Here is a 24,603-nt window from a genome sequence, read left to right on the forward strand (position 1 = left end):
TGGGCTACAGAGGTACTGGACGAGGATACAGATGCTGACTTGCACCAGTCTCGGAAGACTTCCCACTTTGACTGGTATACTCTAATGGTAGAAGCTCTCCTCGCTCTTGCAATCGCACTGGCTGCCTCCTTCGAAAAGCCTCGAGCTCTAGAGAGTCTTTCGATAGTCTGAAGGCAGTCAGACGAAGAGCGGGGAGGCTTTGGTGTACATTCTTTACGTGGGGCTGACGTAACAGATCTACTCTTAGAGGAAGACTTCTTGGAAAGTCTACCAGCCATCGAAGTACCTCGGTGAACCACTCTCTCGCGGGCCGGAGGGGAGCAACTAACGTCAACCTTGTCCCTTCGTGAGAGGCGAACTTCTGCAGTACCTTGTTGACAATCTTGAATGGTGGGAATGCATATAGGTCCAGATGAGACCAATCTAGAAGAAAAGCGTCTATGTGTATTGCTGCTGGGTCTGGGACTGGAGAGCAATAGATTGGAAGTCTCTTGGTCATCGAGGTTGCAAAGAGGTCTATGGTGGGTTGACCCCAAGTCGCCCAAAGACTCTTGCACACGTCCTTGTGGAGGGTCCATTCCGTAGGAATTACCTGACCCCTTCGACTGAGGCAGTCTGCTAAGACGTTCAAGTCGCCCTGGATAAACCTCGTTAACAGGGAGATGCCTCGATCTCTTGACCAAATGAGCAGGTCCCTTGCGATCTCGTACAGCGTCAGGGAGTGGGTGCCTCCTTGCTTGGAAATGTATGCCAAGGCTGTGGTATTGTCGGAGTTGATCTCTACCACCTTGTTTCGAAGGAGACTCTCGAAGTTCATCAAGGCCAGGTGGACTGCCAAAAGCTCCTTGCCGTTGATGTGCATGCTCCTCTGACTTGAGGTCCACAGACCTGAGCATTCTCGACCGTCCAGGGTCGCACCCCAACCCAAATCCGACGCGTCCGAGAATAGTACGTGGTTCGGGTTCTGAACTGCTAGGGAAAGTCCCTCTTTCAGACTGATATTGTCATTCCACCAATTCAGGCATGCCTTTACTGGATCGGAGATCGGGATTGAGACCGTCTCTAACGTCTTGTCCTTTTTCCAGTGAAAAGCTAGATGGAACTGGAGAGGTCGAAGGTGTAGCCTTCCTAGCGAGACAAACTGCTCCAGGGATGATAGAGTTCCTACTAGACTCATCCAATTCCTGACTGAGCATCGTTCTCTCTTCAACATCAGTTGGACTTTGAGCAGGGCTTGCTCTATTCGGGGGGCAGACGGAAAAGCCCGAAAAACTGGACTGCGAATCTCCATCTCTAAATACAGTATAGTTTGGGATGGAATCAGCTGGGACTTTTCCAGGTTGACCAAAAGTCCCAATGTCCAATGAAGATCCTGCAGACAGCGATGACTGGACGAGGCTCTGAGAAGCCAGTCGTCCAAGTATAGGGAGGCTCGGATTCCCGATAAATGGAGGAATTTTGCTACATTCCTCATAAGCCTCGTAAACACGAGAGGAGCAGGACTTAGGCCAAAGCACAGGGCCCGAAACTGGTATACCACATTGTTGAAAACAAACCTCAGAAAAGGTTGGGAATCTGGGTGTATGGGGATGTGGAAGTATGCGTCTCTTAGGTCGAGAGAGACCATCCAGTCTCCCTTTCTGACCGCTGCTAAGACTGATTTCGTGGTCTCCATGGTGAACTTTGTCTTCGTAACAAAGACGTTGAGTGCACTGACGTCTAGCACCGGTCTCCAACCTCCTGTCTTCTTCGGTACTAGGAAGAGACGGTTGTAAAACCCCGGTGATTGAAGGTCCGAGACTTTCACCACCGCTCCCTTCTCTAGCAAAAGAGACACTTCTAGTTTCAGGGCTTGTCTCTTTGACTCCTCTCGGTACCTGGGAGAGAGGTCGATGGGGGAAGTCGCTAGAGGAGGTTTGCGTACAAATGGAATTTTGTACCGCTCTCTGAGCAACCTCACAGATTGTTGGTCTGGGCCCCTCTTCTCCCAGGCTTGCCAGAAGTTCTTGAGTCTGGCTCCTACTGCTGTCTGAGGCTGCGGGCAGTCAGACTCTGCCACGTGAGGACTTGGCTCCTCTCTTCTTTCCTCTCTTTCCCTCGGCACGAGTACTTCCCCTGCTGGGAGCTCTGCCACGAAAGGGCGGAATAAATCTGGACGCCGGAGTGTCTATCCTAGGTCTTGCAGAAAAGGATGTCGAAGGAGTCCCTTTGCGAGCAGAGGACGCAACCAAGTCATGGGTGTCCTTCTGCACGAGTGAAGAAGCTATGTCCTTAACCAATTGTTGCGGGAACAAAAACTTAGATAAGGGAGCAAAGAGCAGTTCAGATCTCTGACAGGGAGTAACTCCTGCCGACAGAAAAGAGCAAAGGGACTCTCGCTTCTTTAGGACTCCCGACGTAAAAGAGGAGGAGAGCTCATTGGAACCATCGCGGATGGCTTTATCCATACAGGACATAATAAGTAAGGAGACATCTCTATCAGCCGATGAGATTTTCCTACTTAAGGCTCCCAAACACCAGTCAAGGAAGTTGAAAACTTCAAAGGCTCTATAAATGCCTTTCAGCAGATGGTCAAGGTCCGAGGAGGACCAACTAATCTTCGAGCGTCTCATGGCTAGGCGGCGGGGAGAGTCTACAAGGCTTGAGAAGTCGCCCTGGGCAGAGGCAGGGACTCCCAAGCCGAGAACTTCTCCCGTGGCATACCAGACGCTCGATCTAGACGAGAGTTTAGACGGAGGGAAGGCAAAGGCCGTCTTTCCCAAATTCCTCTTGGTTTCCAACCAGTCGCCTAAAAGCCGTAAAGCTCTCTTGGACGAGCGAGAGAGCACAAGTTTTGTAAAGGCTGGCATGTCAGCAGGTACGCCTAGAACAAACTCAGACGGCGGCGAACGAGGAGCAACAGCGACGAAGTGATCGGGAAACAACTCCTTAAAAATTAACATGACTTTCTTAAAGTCCATAGATGGAGGAACTGTTCTGGGTTCGTCTATATCTGAAGGATGATCCTCAGGCTGAGGGTCAGCAACGTCCTCATCTGAAGGATCCTCATCTGACAACTGCTGAGAAACAAGCAAAGGGGTTGGCAATGCTTGACACGCAGCGTCCACACGCACTGGTGCATTAGTAGCGGACCAGGACACAACGTCATGTAACTGCTTGACAGTCTGTGAACTGTCAACAACAACAGGTGCGTGAGGACGCACGGCGTCCACTCGAGACTGTTTTGACTGCCTAGTCTGAGCAGTCAAAACAACTCTAGACTGCGGTGGTTGACGCTCAGCGTCAAAACAAGTCAACTCCGATGGTTGGCGAACGTCCTGAACGTCAACAGGAGCATTAGGAAGTGGCCTAACGTCCAAATGCGGCTGAAAATCCACACGAGACCGCATCGAGTGAGGCTCTACATAACGTGACTGATGTGACTTGGCTACGCCAACGTCAACAGGACGCACAAAGGTTCGTTTGGGCGGCTGAAGGCCAGGATCTCGATGAGATAAACGGCTAGGCTCAACGGGAACCTTATCGGCAGAATAGTCTTCCATAAGGGAGGCGAGCTTAGTCTGCATGTCCTGCAGTATAACCCATTTAGGGTCCACGGGAATGGGTGCGGTAAACGACGGGGTTAACGTCTGAGATGGCACAACCTTGCCTACACCAAGACTTTCTGAGCCTGTGTAACGTTGCTGCTTAGGCGGCGAGCAGTCATCCGATGACTGCAATGGGTCAGAACTGTCCCAATGACTACATCCAGGACGCTGGACTTGTCCTGAAGGGACCGACTTTCGCTTAAGGGGCCTAGAAACCTTGCTCCACGGTTTCTTATGCGAAAAGCCTTCAGAAGACGAGGAGAAAATGGGCTCTCTCGTCTTATGGTAGGGGCGATCTTGGTGAGATACGCCTGATACCATAGAGGGAACGTCTGTTCGCTGATCAAGGCCTCTCGAACCCATAAGTCGTACGACATTACTTCTCCCCTGGGCTTGGGAGCTTGCAAGAGGTCTCGGACTAGGTGAACGACAGGCACGAACAGACGAACCCTCGGTCGCAACACTGTTCACAACACTTTGCGCACTAATCACTATCCCACTATTTTCCGCTGTGGCACTCTGACACTTAAGCTCTTTAACGTCAGCCATGAGTTGATTACGATCAGTTGCTAACGCTTCAACTCTTTCCCCCAAGGCATGAATAGCACGTAACATGTCTTGCATAGATGGTTCCTGAGTGCCAGAATGGGGGTTAGGTACAACCACTACAGGGGAAGGATTAGGTTCAGGGGCATGTGGAGAGGAAAAATCTACTGACCTAGAGGAACTCCTCCTTACCCTATCTCTCTCTAGCCTACGTGCATACTTATCGTATTCGAGCCAATCGAATTCCGAAAGGCCCACGCATTCCTCACACCGATCTCCCAATTGACAGGTTTTACCCCGACAATTGGAACACACAGTATGTGGGTCGAGAGATGCCTTTGGAAGACGCCTATTACAGTCCCTAGCATTACACTTACGAAATCTAGGTACTTGTGAAGGGTCAGCCATTTTGAATTAGTCAAAGAAAGTCCAAAAAACAATCCAAGTCATCAACAATTAAATCTGTTCAATAAAGAGTTCAAGAGTTTAAGTTGAGGAAAAACACCTGCACTGCGAAAGCTCAAACCAAAATGAAGTACTTCACCAAATATGTTGAGAAAACTCCAGGTTATACAGCGAGTATTGATACGTCTTGTCGTCAAGGTCGACAGAGAAGAATTGAAGGGTTTGTTTACATGCAGGAGTGGTATCTGGCCGATAGTTGGCGCTGGTGGGCACACCCGCAACCTTCATAGCGATCGCTCGCGAGTTTTTGAGTGTGTTTTCTGTCGAGCCGCTGAGCAGCAGCTATTATATATTCACCGGCTAAGTTAAATATTTAAAATTCTAAATTTTTCTTGGAATTTGTTACTCAATACTCGTAAAACCTTTGAATCTAGCAAGACAATAGAGTTATTATTATTAATTATTTCTATGAATCTCTCCTGATATTCATATTGCTTCATCTCAAGAAGATGGATTAGCTTTCTACACAGAAAGCACTAATTTAGATTATCGGTTGTGAAGAGTATGATATCTCATAGTTCCCTTTAGTAGTTCTGTTTCAAGTTAGTGTTTGTGAAAATTGAGAGCATAGACTATGCAGTGGTAGAGCTTATGTGCTTTTAATAGAACGGCTGCCATTTGTGGCTCATAACGGCTAGGGAAAGCAATTTTAGTTGGGACATTACAGAGGGAAGTCACAGCTATACCACGTTGAAAACATTGCTTTTCATTTAGTCAGCGAGTTAATGTTGTTCTGGTCAGTAATCTCTTCCTACGCCTATTGACGCAAAGGTTTACAGAGTGTATAATAATGTGACACATCATGCTCGCTTACAAGCCAAGTTAGTGATCAGTCTGTTTAGTTTTCAACTTAACTTTCTTTGCATTAACGTTTGCTTACAAGCTAGGCCTCTAGTTCATCATGGGTTTACTTTTCTTACACACTTTTATTACTAGTATAAGTCGAGCAGTAATAAAAGACTAAAAAGGAGTATACTATGTAGTTTTTTATTTTCTGTATTTAGTTGATAGTTTTAGTTGATAATAATAAAAGGATATTTTTCTAATTAAATGCATGAATATTCCTCCTCCAGGAGGTGCCGTTTCATGTGGTTGATATTTCGACCATAAGCCTTAGTATATACAGGGTATCCAACACTATCATAACATTCCAATTGTAATTAGGATCAGTGTTAGGGCTTAGTACACCAGAAATCTTTTGATTAACTAACTTCTTACGTTTTAAGGATGATCTGATGCGATTTTACATCAAAGTATAGAGAGACAGCTGTTTCTTAACAATACATCATTTACCTCACTATTCCCTAATTTTGCGGCGAATAAGACCAATAACCTCTTTTTGGGTAGCTCAAAAATCAATTTAATTTTAGAATCAGAGTACTATTTCAGGCCTAAAGTAGCCAGTTTCATCCATACACTAAATACTCAAGTGGTAATGACTGGTTCATCTTTTCCATTCTGGAACAGCTAGTGTTCTATTGGCTTTAGTATCAGCTAAGCACATAAATAAATTACACATACAGAATTGTAGGTCAAGGTAGGTTTTGCGAACAAGAGGATTTTGTCACTTACCTTTCTTCAAGATTAAGTCTACCTCAATTTTTGCACATTTCTTCCCTTTAACAGGATGAAGACAGTACAGTAGAGAATAGTTTGTTTTCCACTATCCCTCTCCTTCAATTGCACCCCACCTCCAACAGCATGGGAATTGGCAATATACCTCCAACAGTTTGGGAATTGGCAATATGAATACAAAGAGAGATTCATAGATATACATGAGAATTTTAGTAATAAAATTTCTTATTTCTTTTCTCACCTGATGCTCATATATATATATGCCCACCTTCCTCCTCATTGCCTCATAGTATCAAGAGGAGGGATAATGTCAACTTCAAAACTAAAAACTATACTTCCCAACGTTGCAACTTAAGCTTCCAACCACGTACAATTAGAGGGCTCTATTCCTTTGTGAAGAGCATGTATTGGTTGAAGCAAAAGAAAATGGGAAAATTTGAGCATCTTAAATATTTCATGTGTAAAATAGACATTGTTCTTTCATATTTTTATTCATTTGGAAAGTATATTTGAAGATGAAATTACGTTTGGTGGCCTGCCCTCATTCAAAATATATCACTCTCGCTTACTATCCACCATTAATACCTCACCAATAATTTCATTTATTTTAAATGGGCTAAGTTAAATTTCAAGTATGTTTTAAATGTTGGGAAATATTGATATTGTTTGATGAACTTTACTGTAGATAGCTTTTGAGGTTATACTTTCACAATTGCAGAGCTTGATTTCTTTTCAACAGCACATTTGATTTTCATGATTAGAAAGTCACCATCGGTAATATTTATCAGCTAATGTTTCAGTGCACTATTAAAGGAAGAAAACTTTATTCATACTCTGTAGTAAGATTCATATTTATTGCACCATTAAAAATGAAATCACACAAAGCATGGAGTCAAAAAGCATCTGATCATTATGATCTTAATATTCCCATCTAGAATATAGATTTAACAACTATTGCATAATGTAAAGTTGCACTATTTGATAAACAAGATAGCAAATGAACATAAAGTTAGTAAACTTCTGAAAGAGTCTCACAATTGTGAGAAAATTGTACAGTCATAGGAAGGTAAATGAAACTTGAATTAGGATTTTGAATAACAAGGTTTCATCATCAATGTTGTGGATAAAACGTGATAATATTGCACCATCTTGAAGACATGAATTATAATTTTATATTTTTCCTGTGTTCTCTCTTGATTTTGAGCTACTGTACCTATGTTTAGAATTAATTATTTATCGAACCTGTACTCCAAGCTCACATTGAATGCTGTTAGCTCCTGATTTTAGGATATCAGACATTTTACTGTTGATGTAATATTCTCCTTAAAGTACTTTAAAAGTATTTTACTAATGATTATAGTAATTGAGTATGTTTCTAATGGTGTTATATCAAGTCATTTGTTTTAGTTTTGAGAATGGTTACCATACTGGAACTTCAGGTGAATTGCAGTATGTTTACATGGAAAGTTCTGGTGAGAAGGTTCACCAAGGAGTTTGCTCAACATTTTAATGGAAGGACTGGATCCTCATGGTTGAAGACAAAATTCATGGCAACCAAATCCCAAACATGCAAATTTTGAGAATTATAAAATCATCATAGAAGTATCAATTTCAAATACAACAATAGTAAAATACACAAATTTTGCATGTGCATATGTAAATTTGTTTATTCAATTCTTTAATGTAGCATTTTGTTGAAGCACTTGAAGTGAGCATACTACAGGTATTAGATGTTATAGGTAAGTGTATTAGCTCTTTTGAATAATATGATGGTTATTGTTTAAAATAGAGGGTCACTAAATCACTGAATCACATGTGATTAGTGTTGGCATGAAGAATATTTTATGTTTAGGGGTAAAAAAAAAAGTGAGACGAGACATGTGGGTACAGTATAGACCAAAGAGATGCTGCCAAGAATATTTACTACTTCCTGCACTAGACCAGGCTCATTTTAGGCAGTAATCCTGTGTGGCAGTTCTTAGCAGGGAATAAGAGAGAACCAACACTTAATGATTTATACACATGAGCAAATGGTATGGAGTACATGCACCTCAGAATATCTTTATCAAGTACGAAATGTTTTTATTTTTGTCTGATTCGGATAAGTTTGATTAGTACTGGAATCCAATAAGTTCTAGTTGGATAAGTTCATGCACCGCTGTATTTGCACTCAAGAAATACATAAAATTATGCCGAGCTTTGTGATTAAAGCCTTTTCTTGTGAAACGTGCAAAATCCAGTATATGGTCTTAATCATTTCTGTTTGTATGTAACAATTCCTGCATTTCATTTAATTCTTGGTATTTTACTGGTATTACCCAACCCCTTTTGTGTGTTTTATGTAGTCTTACTAAAGTAAATACCCATCTCCTTACCATAGCCTAATCTTGTAAATGGAGCCAGCTTTAATGAGACATTTAGATTTATATACAGTACAAAGAATAAAATTTATTGTGGAAATTTAGCTTGTACATGGTTCAGTATTAATACATTTTCATATAAAGCTTACCATCTGTTATTTCTTTCTCAATGACTATTTAAGGGTTGTTTCAAATACTTGCAGTATTCTAATTTAGTGTTTTCAGGTGTGAATTTAACAATTGTTTTGTAGCATGTATTTCAGTACTGAGTCGTCGACAGAATTGGTTAAAGCTGTTTAGATTTTGAAGTATTTTGTTGTAGCTTGTGATTTTGTTCACCAAGTAAGTACAGTAATGCCAGTTTGTACTGTACAGTATGTCAGGTGATTAATACAGCAGGGTTTTATCATTCTTCAATTTTGTATATAATGTACTTGTGCAGTTTCCAACTTAACTCGTTTGGTTAACACGGCTGAGAGATTGAAAACTTACAAAATGCAGTATATTTTTTTTCTTTTAGGATAGAAGAAGAAAGGGCCATTCCTTGCAGAAGGAAAAACAAGAAAAGAGGTTTTATATTTTTAAGAAAATATTTTAAATTTTTTTATATTTCTTAGCCAAAGATAAGCTTTTTTTTATAACCTATTATGGCAAATATAGGTATGAAACAATCTGATTATGCATTACATCAAAATGTCTTATGTGACTGACACATTTTCATGGTAAAAAATTTATCGGAATGGTATGCTTAAAAATGAAAATATTACTGCAAAATTATTCTGATATTTAGGCGTGATATTTTATGTTTAATGAAATTATTTTATTTTTTGAAGTTCTTGCATAACTATCTTTTAATAGCATGTAAGTGAAATAATAAAAAAAGATAATTGAGATGCAGTCTCAAGAAAAAAGACTAGTCCATCACAAACCATTGCTTTGCCATAGTCTATATCCTGTGCTGCTGAACCCTCACCCACATCTTTTGACTTTAAAAAAAGATTGGCTTGATCCAGTATGTTGGCCTGTGCAGAAGTCCCTCAGATCCTCATTGATTAATCAAAATGTTGTGTATGTCTCAAAGAGATTATTTCTTCTTGAAATTAGTAAACTCAGAATATATTGATGCGTAAGGCATCTTTCACATGTGGTGCAGATGAACTGGGCTGTAAGATAGGGACAAATTATTTCATAAAGCTATCAAAAAATCCTTTAAAGTCATCATACTTGGATATGTATATTTATGCAAAACTTATCTAAATGTTACTTTTTCTGTCATATAAGGCTTAAGGTATGATGTTTATATGAAACACTCAAACACTTATCAGATGCCTTGACTTTGGATTTTGGTATCCAAAAGACTATTCCAGAAATTTACTTGAAAGCGCTCTTGTCTTTCGTTATGATTTCATCCCCTTTATCTTTGGTGCAACTCTCCTTTCTGTCCTTCTGGTAAAAGATGATGTTCTCTTTTATTTCCCCAGTGAGGTGTTCTTTCATGATTTGTGCCATATTCAGCATGAGATTCATCGTTTCTCTTGGCTGAGCTTTAATAAAAATACTACATCATCTTAGCCTTTTCTGTTCTGGCAAGACTTTTTTAAGCAGCCTGAACATTTAATTAGTTTTTCATGTCCAAATCTTCATAAGAGACACTTCCGTATCATTCTTTCTTGATATTGTCATTGAAGTTAACAAATTGTATCTCTCTTTGGGTCACCCAAGTCATCAGCTGCTTCTTGGAGGGTCACCAATTAAGTCAGTGTTGTGTACATAGCTGAGATTTCTTATCAGATATATCTTGTAAGGAATCTTAAGGTTGGACTGATTTTTAGTTGGCAGTTAGAGGTAACCAAATAATTCCTTTAAATTCTTGTGAGAAGTAACATGGAGACAAGTTTATCTCAATTCCTGTGGCTCTGTAGTTATGGCAGGACAAAACTCTGCTTTGATGTATCTCCCTCTCACAGCCCTAACTTTTGCAACTGAATCATCTGTTGGATGTATAAGTTCCAAGCTTTTACTGAGAAATCATTTCTTATGCTGTTTAGACAGACACATTAGAAATTTGATTTTAACAGTGTTCCAACGCAGCTTTAGACCCCTTTGTTCCCTTTGTAGCTTTGGATTCCTTAATTCTATGTTTCCCGATTGTCAGCATCTTGGCATCCTCCCACTGAAACTGCTAAGGATTTGTTATTAAACAAATGCATTTATTTAATTACCAACCTATTCCTTTAATCAAAGTTTGCACTCAGCAGCTCTTTCACAAACTGAATTAGGTGATAGAAAATGGATTCAAACCACCACCAGGGACTTAAGGAACCTTGTATGCAGCAAATAATTCAACCTACTAGGCAGCTGAATTTATTTCTTCTAATGTTGATTTTGAGGTGTCTTGGGTTTTGCAAAAAGCAGGAAATATACTATATTTGTACAATGAGCACACATTGATATAGTGAGTAAACTAATTAGTTTTACAGTTCTATGTATAAATTAAACTGCATAGGAATTGAAATAAAAGTGTACGGTATTGACACAGTAATAACTGGATTCATACTCCTTTTTTATAATGATTCTCTCGTCTCTTAGACTTTGAGTAGATGATTAATGGTTAAATAACCTTATTAAGTGCGCCTCATAGGTAGTGTGTTTTGTAATAGCTGTAATGGTATAATTATGATGGAGATTATTTGAATAGATGTCAGCAGCTGATGCAGTTAAAAAGGTAGGTTATATCCTTTGATTAACACAGAAATTAAGTTATTCTTGCTCTATTTACAGTTTGCAGAAGAAGATACAATCTTCACAGATTACAGTTTCTTTTACCGGGTGTGGTATATGACACCGGTGTTCTTCACTTTTCGGATGCGTATATACTCAGGATTTGTACTGTCGGAATGTGTCTGCATCATGGCAGGGATTGGCGCTTATCCCAAAGATTGTGAGCCTAAGCCAGGAAAAGGTCCTAGTAATTATGAAGCCTTGGAAAAGAAGTAAGTTTCCTCATGCTTGTCTTTCTGTTTAGCATTGGGATATTAATTTAGGAATACTGCCTAATCATAAAAGAATTGACAAATAAAATATAAATTTTATTTCCTTTAGAATTATCGGCAAATAATTTAATGAGCATAGTATTTTTTCAATGTTCCTTATCATTTTGATTTATTTTCAGGGAAAATGAAGGACAAAAGGAGTTTAATTTTGAGACTATCCACAACATTGATGAATATGGTGCTGATTTTACCCCTACTGTACGTGCTGGCATGCGATGTTGGAATATGACCGTACAATTTTGGCTGGCTAATAATGTGTATAAGCGCCTTAAACTTGCTCGACCAATCAAGTAAGCTATGTTTATTGAATTATTTCATATTGCTATTTTTTGCTTGTACTGAACAGTTTCTCTTCCTGTTCAACAATTCAAATACTTAGTTGAAATCATTCTTTTTTTTTACTTTGACCTTTCTTCATTTCTCATATAAGTTGTATGGAATAGTTTTGTAATTTGCATGATAATACAAAGAAATCGAAAGATTTTATATGCTTTAAGAGTTTCATTTGTTCTTACGTGTTTACAAACCTGTCGTCCTTTAAAATAGGGAAATGTCTAAATGTCTTTAGTGGAGCTGAAACGTCCTTGATTTCATTATTATTATTATTATTATTATTATTATTAATATTGTTGTTGTTTTTGTTGTTATTGCTGTTATTATTACTAGCTAAACTACAAGTCTAGTTGGAAAAGCATGATGCTATAAGCCCAATGGCTCCAACAGGTAAAGATATCCCACTGAGGAAAGGTAACAAATTGTTTGAGAAGTAAAAAATAGTGAATTTAGAATATCTTAATAACATTATTAGAATAGATCTGTTATACAAAACCTATGAAGAGATACTTAGGTCAGGCTGTTTAACATGAAAATATTTGCTGCAAGTTTGAACCTCAAAAAAAAAAGAAAACATTTCTAACATTTTCTAGTAACTTAGTCATAATGGTAAGAAAACAATCAAAAATAGAATCATCCAAGTCTGGATTCTGGTAGATAAAACACAAATGAAAAGTTATTATGCCTGCCACGAACTTTTATTACTTGAATCTTGGGACATCCACATTCATAGCAGGACTTATGATGAGTGTTGTACTCAGTCCTAATATACTCAACCATTCCCCTTGCCCTAGAAATGCCATTCGTTTTAAAATTACTAGCTTTTTGAAGCTTGGAATGAGGTGGTCTGATGAGTGCCTCAATTGAGAAACCAAAGTTTCTGAGCATAATAGAATATCGTACTGTCTGGAGGCAACTGCAATGTCTTGAATATTGCCTTGCAGTTCATGAATATTGCAATACTGTACATTAGACAACACTTGCAAAGTCTAGGACATACTTGTCCTGAATTTTGCTCAATATCCCCTGATAACAAAAATAATATTCATTTAAATATATATAAAGCAACTCAGAGTCCATAGATTCAAATTAAAGTGCTGGATAAAATTGGTCAACATGGTAGAGCCAACATGCAAGGCAAGTACCCTCCAGAGTAGCCACTTCAACTGAAGGGAAGACTGTAATGATGGTATTGAAAGTTAATTTCAGGGAAGAAAACAAAACATAGGGGAAAAGCAACGTCTTGATAAACCACCAAATATCCATAGTCCTTCTGTTAAGCTTGCCCAACTCACTATTTAAAAAAAAAAAAACAAGAGGAAAGGAAAGAAGATAGAGTAGTAGACCTGATTGTACCCTCAAACAAGAGAACTCTAACCCAAGGCAGTGGAAGACCATGGTATAGAGGCTATGGCACTACCCAAGACTAAAGAGCAATGGTTTGATTTTGGATTATCTTTCTCCAAGAAGAGCTGCTTGCCATAGCTAAAGAGTCTCTTCTCTTACAAGTGGAAAGTAGTCAGTGAACAAGTACATTGCAGTAGTTGACCCCTTGAGAGAAGACGAATTGTTTGGTAAGCTTAGTGTTGTCTGGGGTATGAGGGAGGAGGAGAATGTGTAAGGAACAGGTTAGACTATTTGGTGTATGTGTAAGCAAAGAAAAATATGATTCCTAACCAGAGAGGTATCCATTGTAATACTATCTGGCCAGTGAAAGGACCCAATAACTCTTCCTTGGCCAACATACTTCTTTAACGGCGAGCGTGAATGAGTAGTCTCGCCCCCTTACCTTTCAGAAACTCTTCACTTTTGTCCTCGCCCACAAGAAGTACAACAGTCCTTACCAAAGGCTATGATCTTTATCTTAACAGAAAGTGTGTGTTGGCTGCTTCTTGTGACTATGGATGTAAAGCAAGAGATGCGTACTTGCAGGGTGAAAGGATGGATGCTGTAACTGGTTTGTAGTTAAACTGGCCGTAGATTCACATTCTCTTTGTGCATCTTGTAGGGGACATAATTGTCATAATCATCCCTGTTTGTTGTGTGTAGGTTGTGGTCTCCTTTGCAGTGGCAGTTGTATGTTTTAAAAAGGAAAGATAAAGAGCTAAGCCTTTTCTTGTGCCTGTTTTAGCAATGCCCATGAAGCCACCAAGGAAGCCTTTGACTTCTTTCTTTCCCTCATTAAGTGTGACTACTACCACTGTGTCTATGAAAATTCCCCTGGTTCAGTTTAAAGGCTGCTCATGAATGGCAGAGGCAAGGGACAGTGACAATGCCTTAGCAAGCAGGACAATGCCCTAAAGACTGACCAGTGCCTAAGCCCTCTCCACCCAAGTTAAGACCAGGGAGGGTCAGGCATTGGCTGCTTATAAACTCTCAAACCTTCTATCCTTAGCTCACAAGAATGGTGAGGTTGCAGACACTAAAGGAACCAACAAGTCTGGGGATCACTGTGCAGAGACATTATCCATAGGCCACAACAACCCTGGGGAGTATGCGGAAGGAGAGTGCCCTTGGACCTACGTTGATGTGTCTTTCAGGATTTGGCAGCGTGTGGAGTTCCCCCATTGATTGTTGCCACCCCATCTTTTGTCGCCGTGCAGACCACCAACAATGAATTTGACCTAAGAAATGCTTGGTCATATCTGGCTAGTTAGGCCCTGGATCATTTTGACAATCAGGCCTGTGGATTTGTGTCTTGCTTCCAGTCAATCAAACATGCTTTTTATCCCCCCCCCCCCCCCCCAAGCTCTTGAAGCAGTAACGGTTATAAACACCAAATATGATTTAATGCTGGTAAGCTGCACTTCTAAGCTCCATTCTTTACAAAACTAGAAAATACAATATCAACCCCATTCTCCCTATTTGAGGGAGAGAATGGTGGAATATATACCAGTCCTTTGATCACCATATGCCAGGTATATTATTCCTGACTGCTATCCCCTTTGGGGGAAGGAATCCGTCCTTTGACCACATATCAATCTTCTTGGACAGCCAAACCCCTATCAGCCGATTCATCCCTTTGATAGACAGATATGGGGTTGCTGGAGTCATCTCCTTTGCTCCCGTTGGGGACCAGGCAGACTTGACATTTTTAGCGAAGTAAAAGAACCAACTTGTTTAGTACTGGAGGGTTTCTGACCCACCAATCAGTGTCACCCTGTTTTAAAGGACAATTTTGTTTTTTATAATTGTAGGAACAAATAAATTATAAAAAAAAAAAAATGTTTTCCCTAGCTATACAAACTTGAGTCCACACTTGAACTAACACCTCGAACACCACTGTCAGTCCTGAGCCGAATGTCAAAAGTGAAGTGCTTTCGACAGGGGGAGAACGGCTAATTACGGTCGCCACGTTATTAACTACATTATTAATGAATTCAACTGTTGTTCAAGCTCCGCTGAACACATTTGCCTATTCTAAAGGACACTGGGTTCTATTGCGAGGAATTTAATAAAGATTACCTTTAAATGTTATTATTTTGCATATTTTCTGTCATTTTTTTCAAGTAAAGTCAACCAATATGTGATTAAAATGGTAAAATTGCTTTACAGGGAAGCTCTCACAATGCTAACATCCGCATACTGGCATGGTGTTCATTCAGGTTATTACCTCTCCATGCTTACTGTTCCATTCATCCTTGCAGTTGAGGACTATTTTGACAGACTTGTGAGGAAGAAACTTGGAGATACTGTAAGTATGCTAAGTATCTGTGTAATAAGTAGTTGTGATTTATTGCACAGATGATATTGTTTAGTTCTTTTGAGACTTGGATAAATGAAAATATAAATATTGAAATTTGTCTGTTATTATTTGTGACGTGTGAATCGATAAAAATTTGTGTGAATAGATACAGTGCGAAATTTTATTTTTTTTCCCTCAAACATTAATATTAGATCTCATTTTTTCAAAGTCCTGTCAAGGTTTAATTCAATAAACCTCCGCTGATGTTCATATTGCTGCTTTAGAAGTTTGGTTTATTGACATATAATCACAAAATTTTAAAAATTTCCCATCTTTTCTTTTGGTAGGCACATGCCTCTTGTAAAGTAATGAGACACTGTAACAAGTAATGGCGAGAAGCAAAGTGATGCACCAGGGGTACTTTGTTATATGAGTTTCTCAGTTGCATGAGTTGGACAAAATATCCATTCTCCTGGCTCCAGATTGTGATTATTTTTTGGTGTGTTTTAAGATCTCTTCCTCTGGATTTGCTAGCTATTATTGCATGGGGACAGTACTGTGATTTAAATAATCATTGTGAGGACTACAAACAAACTGTTCCTCTCATGGAAAAGTATTTTCCAAGTTCAATGCTCAAATTAAATTTCCTTTTAGTTCAGAGGAAAATCCAAAACCCCGGCTAGTTATTTATAGTGGTAATGATACCAATAATGACATGCCACTGCTGTTCTTTAATAAGCATTTGACCTGCCAAATTTTAATAGTATTGAGCTTCAAAAGCTCCTAGTTGATTGGCTTCATTTGTTAAGCTCAGAAAGCCACTGAATCTTCTTTTAACCCATTTTATATGATGGCTTACATTTCACCTCAAAACATACCTGAAACAACGGTGGAGGATGTATCAGAGACTTCATTTACAAATACAAACGTTATGGAAGTTAGAATCTGTGGGTTACTTATCAAAGGTTACAACACGTGGTTGTATATCACATCTAAGCCCACTTCATTCACTCGAAATTGCTGCCTTCAGGTGTGGTTGGAGCTAGTGCTTTAGTGGCTGGAGAAACAAAGCCATACAGTATTCATACACAGGCAGTCTGAGTGAAATTAGGTCTGTGTACACTAGACTAGCAGTGGGGAAGGTTGTGTCCGCAAAACAGCTGTAAGTCTTAGCTCTCTTTGCTGTAGCATATGTGAAATGTAAACAGCCAAAAAATAAGAAAATTGTTGAAGTAATAGAATGGTTAACATTAAAAAGAATCTGTTATTCATAACAAACCAGCAGTTTGCTGTTCAGCTTTTTATAGCCATATGGGTTACTAACAATAATTTTATGATTCATTGTCTATTTTTTTAAGTTATTTAACTAGAAGTTGGGATAAAGAGGTGGAGGGAAAGAGGTTAGTAAAATATAAATTGGCCTCAAAAAATGAACTTGCAAGATACACGAGATACATGGTAAAATATTTAACAGGTGAAAATTTGGTGCTCGCACAGTAAGAGAGATCTCAACCGTTACACGAGTATATACGGTATTACTGTAATTTGCTTTATTAATTTTTAGATCTGAAAATGAATATTTTCAACCAAAAATAATTGAAATATGAATAATATAAAGTACTGCATATCTGCCCTTAGAAACCCTGCAATATAGCGGTACATATAATGTATTTATAAATCCATGATGTATTGAGGGAGTGATAGGTGAACCTCAACATGTCAAGGGATTCCTTGCCCTGCTTTCTTTGCAATCTCTAGAGACCCATTCTGTTATTCTTAATGTCCTTCTATTATCTGTCATTCTTGTTATGTCTCCTGCCCATGTCTTTTTCTTTTTGTCTCCTAGTGTTATTCACATTATTATTTTTATTGCTCTTTGAGTTGTAACTAGCTTATGTTCTAAAGCTTTAGAAAGGCTCTCAGATGCTTGAGTTGATACTGGGGGGACCATCTGACTTAAATATTTTTTTTAAGAGAAAATGGCATTTTATCTTCCATACTGCATTTTGAGGCAAGGGTTTATTATTGTGTACCCTTGAATCTATGTACAATACTTGTGCATTAGACTAATTCTGCTCTTCTTATATCAGTGTTATGAAACACTGCAGTCTGGTTCACTAGAAAACCATGAACGCTGGTTATATACGAATGATGGGTTACATGGGAAAAAAATCAGTTTTGTTTCTTTGAATAAGTGATATATTTTTTTTTTTTTTGATCCAGTAACTCGGCCAACTGTATAGTCCTATGATATTAGAAAATCAAATTAATTACTTTGTTCTCATTGTATTTTCATTTCAGGGAAAGAAGTGGTATGACTGGTTCTCCTGGTTTATCAAAATGCAAAACTTTGCATACATGGGGATGGCTTTCTTACTCCTTAAGGTTAATACAACGCTCCACTACTGGCATTCTATTGGTTATCTTTACCATGGACTGCTTTTCTTGATGCACTGTGGTGCTCAGTATGTAAACCTCATCCTTGGAAAGGTTAGTATGATTTTGTGATTAATTTTTGATTAGAAATAACTTACACAAGGTTTTAACAGAAAATTTGTTCCTATGTGTATACAAACCTTTTGCCCTTCAAATTCAGAATTTTAATAATAAATTTCTTATTTCTATACTTAGTTCTTCCCAAAAATCCTGGTTTAGTCGACAGTGACCATAAAATTTTTAAAACTGAAATTTTCTCAGTGTTTCACTTCAGACAATACAGGCCTCAACAAAGGAGCAGAGCCCTCTACTTTAAGTGGTAGGAAGCCCATGTTGTCGCCTCGGTTGATGTAGATTTCAATTTTGAAGTTAACATTATCCTTTCTATTGATGTGTGAGTGTGGAAGAAGGTGGACATGTACAGTATACAGCTGGCCATCCTTATTTGCGGGTTTGCTTTTTGTGGATTCGGTCATTTGGGATACAGAAAACCATTTAACATATTAAATGAAAAATCAAATATTTGCAGATTTTGTAATAATTACTCTTGCAGGCCATGTTCAAACCAACTGCGCAAAGCAGAACAGCCCAACTTTAAAGCTTTTTATAGTAATTCTCGTACCTGTACAGTAATGAAAATTATTAAACGCTTATACATTCATTATGTTTAAGTAATATTTGATATAAAGTACATATAAAATAAACATGCATTACAGTTAAAAAGAGAAGATTCTCTCTCTCTCTCTCTCTCTCTCTCTCTCTCTCTCTCTCTCTCTCTCTCTCTCTCTCTCTCTCTGAAAAAATTTAAAGATTTTGAAATTGAATAATTTCTATGTAATTATGTATGCTTGAATAATTTTCTATTAGATTTGTTAGTTCAGTGACCAAAAATAAGGAAATTAGAATTATTAAAGAATTATCAGTAACTCAATTGTTGACAAAAAAAAATGGTTCAAAATGTTTTTTAAATTACCATTGCATGATGATATGCAATTTGTTTAAATATAGTTATCTCGTGTTTTGAAAGTGTGTACTGTAGTGTTGTGTTGAGCACTTGAAGGAAACACTGTCAATGGATGAGAACCTTTTTCCCCCTTCTGACGACTTATAGATAATTAGAAAATTGCAGGGAACTGAAATTATGTCGGGACGTATTTCATGTTCTTATCTTATGATATGTTTAAAGAGATTTATTTCAACCAAAAAATTTTAATTTTCTGTTAAGAAATAAGAAAATAGAGAAAAAACATGTCTTTAAGACCAGCATATCCACAAGCTAAAGAATGTCAGTGTTAGTACGGTACATGGAGAATTTTATTTCTACGTAGAATATAAATTCTACATATAATTTAAACAGACTTAAACGTGTTGTCTTTTTCATTATATTTACACAAAAATGCTTGTGTTGATTTATTTTACAGGAATGAATCAAATATTAAGAATAAATAATAACCAAAAATTAATGTAAATAAAAACAATGTTAAGAGATGTTAATTTACATTTGTTCCAACACAAATACTTACCTCGAACTACTGTCTTTGGAGTCACTTGTGATCTCTCTCTTTCGACCAAGGTTTTCGCGCCGTTACCCCCCTACTCCGTTCTCTACTTAGGCCTACCCCCGCCGCCAAGGAATGCGCCCCGAGGGCAGGATTAGGGCAGGTCACTGCCTCTCTGGGTCATTCTCCTCATTAAGTTCCTTGGTCGCGAGCAGTTCACAGCTCGCTCTCGTCTCTCTCGATCTTTTGTGCGCGTTTAGTGTTCCACGTGTTCCCAGCGTGGGGACTTGTGTTTTTTCGCAGTGCGTTCTTCTCAAGTGTTACCGTGCGTTCACCCTGTGTGTATCCCCAGTGTACTTAATAGCTCCCTTAGTGTTGTACCATTCGTGTGCGAACGATGGATCACGATTGCCGTTGCCCTGGGCCTAGAGCTGGAAAGTCGTGTGGGGCTTTCCTCTCAAAGCCAGAGGTAGATCCTCACTCCCTTTGTTCCTCGTGTAGGGGGAAAGTTTGCTCCTCCGCGGACACGTGTCCGGAGTGCGTAGGTTGGGACGATATTCAGTGGGTACGCTACGGTACTAAAAAGAAGAAATCTTCGAAGCGTTCCCCCAGGAAGATTAGTGTCGTATCTTCATTACCGTCGGCCAGTGATCGGTCCGACGAAGCCTCGGCTTCTCCGTCTCCTTCGCAGAGGAGAGGGCAAGAAGTCTCTAGTGTTGTGGAAGGTCAAGGCGTTCTTCCCAGGGAACCCAGTGCGAGGGAAGAACCAAGGGCGGGCCCCTCTAGGTCTAACGAAGGGCCCGGTAGTGCTTCGGGTGAGTCAGGCCTTGTGATGGGGGGCCACGCGTTCTCTGAAGACCCCTTATGGGGCAGTGTTGTAGTCTCAGAGTCCCCGCCGCCCTCGTGGGCTGGTGCGTCGGGCTCTCCCCCACCAGGGGACAACCAAACTAAAGTTCGCCGTCCGAGTAGCGATACCTTCGGATGGAAGCTACCGAAGACACCAGGGAGGTCGCCGCTGAGAATGGACGTGACCCTAGACCCCTGGCTCCCTAGCATGGAACGGTTGGACTCTTTTCCGATGATCTCCACGGCGGTTCCCGATGATTTTCTCCAGCCCTCGATCTCGGGCACTCAGCGTCGGAAGAAATCCCCCGCGGACCACGCAAACAGCCGTTACGCGAGAAACGTGGCGTCGTCGGACTCGTCGGAAGTGGATTCGTCTTCCGAAGAGGAGGTCAGGGTGAAACGTCGCAGGCGAAGGGAGCTGTCCGAGAGCGAACATTCCCGCTCTAGGTCAAGGTCGCGAGTTAGCAGAAAGCGCTCCCGCTCCCAGTCTCGTAAGTATAAGAGAAGTGTTTCTCCCGGGGGCACCTGGGTCTACGTGCCTTCGGGGGAGTCCAAGACATTTCATTCACCAGACCATCGGTCCAGCGAACGTGCGACTAGGCTGCCGTCCTCTATGCACAGCCTAGAACCGCGCGATCTGGCACGCAGAAAAGACCTCTCAAAGAGGCATAAGTCCTCGAGGCCTCCGGTTCACCCCGCCCAGCGGGGGGAAACGCGCTTCTTAGCAGGCAGCCTGGCCGAACCAGCCCAGCTGGTGCGGCCATCGAGTAGAAAGGAACGGTTCCCGTTGTCGGGTCAGCCCACCGGGACCGTGACCTCCGCCTCCAGAGCCTTAGGGCAACCGAGAGCCCTCACTGAGCCGGCGGTACCTGCCTTGCCCCGGGATCCACCCTCTTATGGAGCTCACTACCGGTACAGGACTGCCCCCCTGGACCCAAGGGCGGGACGGCCGGTCTGCCTGGCCAGCAACCCAGCGCCCCCACTCCAGGCCGAGGCCTCGGCTGACGGAGGAGAAGCTTCCCCGACGGAGGACTCCGCCTATAGAAGAGTAGTGGGACTCATCAGAAGGCAGCATGGGATTACGGAACCCTCGGCTCCGAGGGGTGATTCCTGGAGGTCAAGCCTCCTGAGGATTACTCATCACGCCGCCCTTCCGAAGTCTTCCCTGGCCCTTCCTCTTGCCCCAGACCTGGTACTAGGGCAGGAGTACATAGACAACTTGGTGGCCAGCAATGCAGAGGCCCCCAAGTCCCAGAGTGCCTCGAAACTGCTCCAGGGCCTCAAATCGCAGGGTAAAGTGTACATTCCGGAAGGGCGTCGCCCAGGCCCCTGTAGAGTGGACCCGGCCTTGGACGTCCTAGGACAGGGCGGCTCAGACGAAAGGGCCTCTTCAGCCCCAGTTTGCTTCTCTCCTACGGAGGCCGCCATGATGGAGGAGATGTCGCGGGACCTAGTCAACGTCTCCTCATGGCTGGACTGGTGGGCCTCCACGTTAGTAAACGTCCAAGCCTCCGTCGACCCCGAAGATCCTGAGCAGCAAAGCCTCCTGACGGACCTTCTCACCTCCGGGGGGAAGACACTTAAGTTTCTCTCGTATCAGGCGCTCGCCCTTACGGCCAACTGGGTCCTTCGTAAACGAGACACGGTCCTGGCCAAGGTATCTAGGAGGATCCCAGACAGAGAGGCCCGGGCCGTACATAGCCTTCCCTTGTGATGTGAGTCGCTATTCCCATTGAAAGAACTGGAGAGCCTGATGGAGAAAGTGTCCAAGAGGAAGGAGGCCAACGTCCCCAGACCTGCGTCGTCTAAGAGACCTCCCTACAGGAGGGCCGCCTCAGATAGCGCCGTGACATCTCAGGCCGCCCCCAGCACTTCGAGGAGAGTGCTCCCGCAGAGGAGCACCAGCTTCGTCTAGCTCCTTCAGGTCGGGTTACTCCGCCTCTAGGAGAGGCAGGTCAGGCCGCCCCTCTAGAAGAAGGTAGAGGGAGAGCCCCCCTACTCCCGCCCAAGCCTCGGGTTGGGGGATGCCTTGGACCACATTGGCAAGCATGGAAGGCACAAGGAGCGGATCCTTGGACGGTGTCCGTCCTGAAGGAGGGCTACAGGCTTCCCTTCCTAGCGGATCCACCCCCTCTTATTCCAGCCAGCCAGACAGAATGGTTGGCCCCCAGGGACCCGATGAAGAGGGCCGCCCTTCAAGAGGAGATTTCCTCCATGTTGGAGAAGGGTGCCATGGAAGAGGTCCTTCTCCCAGGCCCAGTCTTCTACAGCCGCCTGTTTCTGGTAGAGAAAGCAACGGGGGGGTGGAGACCCGTGATAGACCTGTCGGCCCTCAACAAGTTCGTCAAGAAGACGGACTTCAAGATGGACACCCCAAAATCCGTCCTGCTGTCCTTGAGGGAGAAAGATTATATGATGACTGTCGACCTCAAGGACGCATACTTCCAGATCCCTGTCCACCCGTCGAGTCGGAAGTTCCTCCGGGTAAAATGGGGTCCCCAGATCCTGCAGTTCAAGACCCTTTGCTTCGGCCTGTCGACGGCCCCTCAAGTGTTCACGAGGGTCTTCGCGACAGTCTCCGTGTGGGCTCACGAACGGGGTATCCGCCTCATCAGATACCTGGACGACTGGTTGCTCCTTTCCACCTCAAGGGCCCTCTTGGAGGAACAAAGGAGAAACCTCCTCCAGTTTTGCAGGAATCTGGGGATCGTAATCAATCTGAAGAAGTCGAACTTAACCCCATCCAACAGAATGGGCTACTTGGGGATGACGTTGGATACCGTGCAGGGGAAAGTTTTCCCCTCGCAGGACAGGATACGGAACTTCAAGCACATCATTCAGCCGTTCCTGTCAGAACACTCCAGGAGGGCGGGAGATTGGCAGAGACTGATAGGTCACCTGGTCTCATTAGAGAAACTGGTTCCCCAAGGGAGGATGAGGCTCAGACCCATTCAATGGAACCTCAAGAGCCTCTGGTCCCAGACGGACTCGCAGAAAACGTTAGTTCCAGTCCTTCCGGACACGAGAACCTCCCTGGAATGGTGGCACTGCCAGTCGAACTCCCTCAAGGGGATGCCCCTCGGGTCCAGTCCCCCCGAGTACCTCCTGTTCACAGATGCCTCCAACCAAGGGTGGGGGGCCCACCTTCTGGAAGAGACGGCACGGGGTACCTGGTCGGAAAGCGAAAAGCGTCTACACATCAATGTCCTAGAACTAAGAGCGGTTCAGAAGGCGTGTCTTCACTTTGCAAGTCGTCTAAAGGGAAACACCGTGGCGTTAATGTGCGACAACGCCACGGTAGTAGCCTACATAAAGAAGCAAGGGGGCATGAGATCGAAGGAGCTGTGCAACTTCGCCATAGACATCCTGAATTGGGCAGACGAACAGCAAGTGGTGCTGCTGGCAAGGTTCATCCCCGGGAAGAAGAACGTTCTGGCCGACGGCCTCAGCAGAATGGGTCAAATAGTGGGGACAGAGTGGTCTCTACACCCAGAAGTAGCCAGACTCATCATTCAACGTTGGGGCTCCCCGGTGATGGACCTCTTTGCAACAAAGCTCAATGCCCAACTTCCGGTCTATTGCTCCCCGGTCCCAGACCAAAATGCAGCCCTAGAAGACGCCTTCCAGCACAAGTGGGACAACCTGGATGTGTACGCTTTCCCCCCCTTCACGTTGATAAGACAGGTGCTCAACAGAGTAAGGGCCGCCCGAAACCTAAAGATGACTTTGGTAGCGCCCTGGTGGCCGGAGAGAGAGTGGTTCGCGGACCTAAAGGACCTAGCGAGCCAACCACCTTGGCCTCTGCCCGCCAGGTCAGACCTCCTGCACCAACCGCACTTCTTCAAGCTCCACGACAACCCTCTCTCTCTTCGCCTTCACGCCTGGAGACTATCGAGCGGCTCCTGAAGAAGGAGGGGTACTCTACCACCACAGCTAAGAGAATGTCCCTATACCTGAGGAGATCCTCGACCGCGGTATACCAGGCGAAATGGGCCTCCTTCACGAAGTGGTGCTCGGAGAAACACATTAGACCTCTTAAAGCTTCGGTCCCGGACATAGCGGAGTTTCTGGTGTATCTTAGAGATAAAGTGGGAATGTCAATTCCAGCCATTAAAGGAGTTCGAGCCGCCTTAGGCCAAGTCTTCCTCCTGAAGGGCATCGACCTGGGGACCTCGAGACACATAGCGATGCTGATCAGGAGTTTCGAGCAATCCTGCC

The 24,603-nt window shown here is 42.3% G+C and overlaps 1 protein-coding gene across 2 annotated transcripts in view; it reads left to right on the top strand.

The window, feature by feature from the left end:
* Nucleotides 1-24,603, top strand: part of frj (farjavit) — a 94,618-nt gene that overhangs the window by 57,074 nt on the left and 12,941 nt on the right. For both annotated transcript variants that reach the window (XM_068371048.1, XM_068371049.1), the window contains 4 exons: nucleotides 11,315-11,526; nucleotides 11,706-11,876; nucleotides 15,475-15,613; nucleotides 17,906-18,094. In XM_068371048.1, coding sequence (XP_068227149.1) covers nucleotides 11,315-11,526; nucleotides 11,706-11,876; nucleotides 15,475-15,613; nucleotides 17,906-18,094 — 711 coding nt within the window. The remainder of the gene's footprint in view (nucleotides 1-11,314; nucleotides 11,527-11,705; nucleotides 11,877-15,474; nucleotides 15,614-17,905; nucleotides 18,095-24,603) is intronic.

This window comes from Palaemon carinicauda, chromosome 3, assembly GCF_036898095.1.
Source record: "Palaemon carinicauda isolate YSFRI2023 chromosome 3, ASM3689809v2, whole genome shotgun sequence".
NCBI lineage: Eukaryota > Metazoa > Arthropoda > Malacostraca > Decapoda > Palaemonidae > Palaemon > Palaemon carinicauda.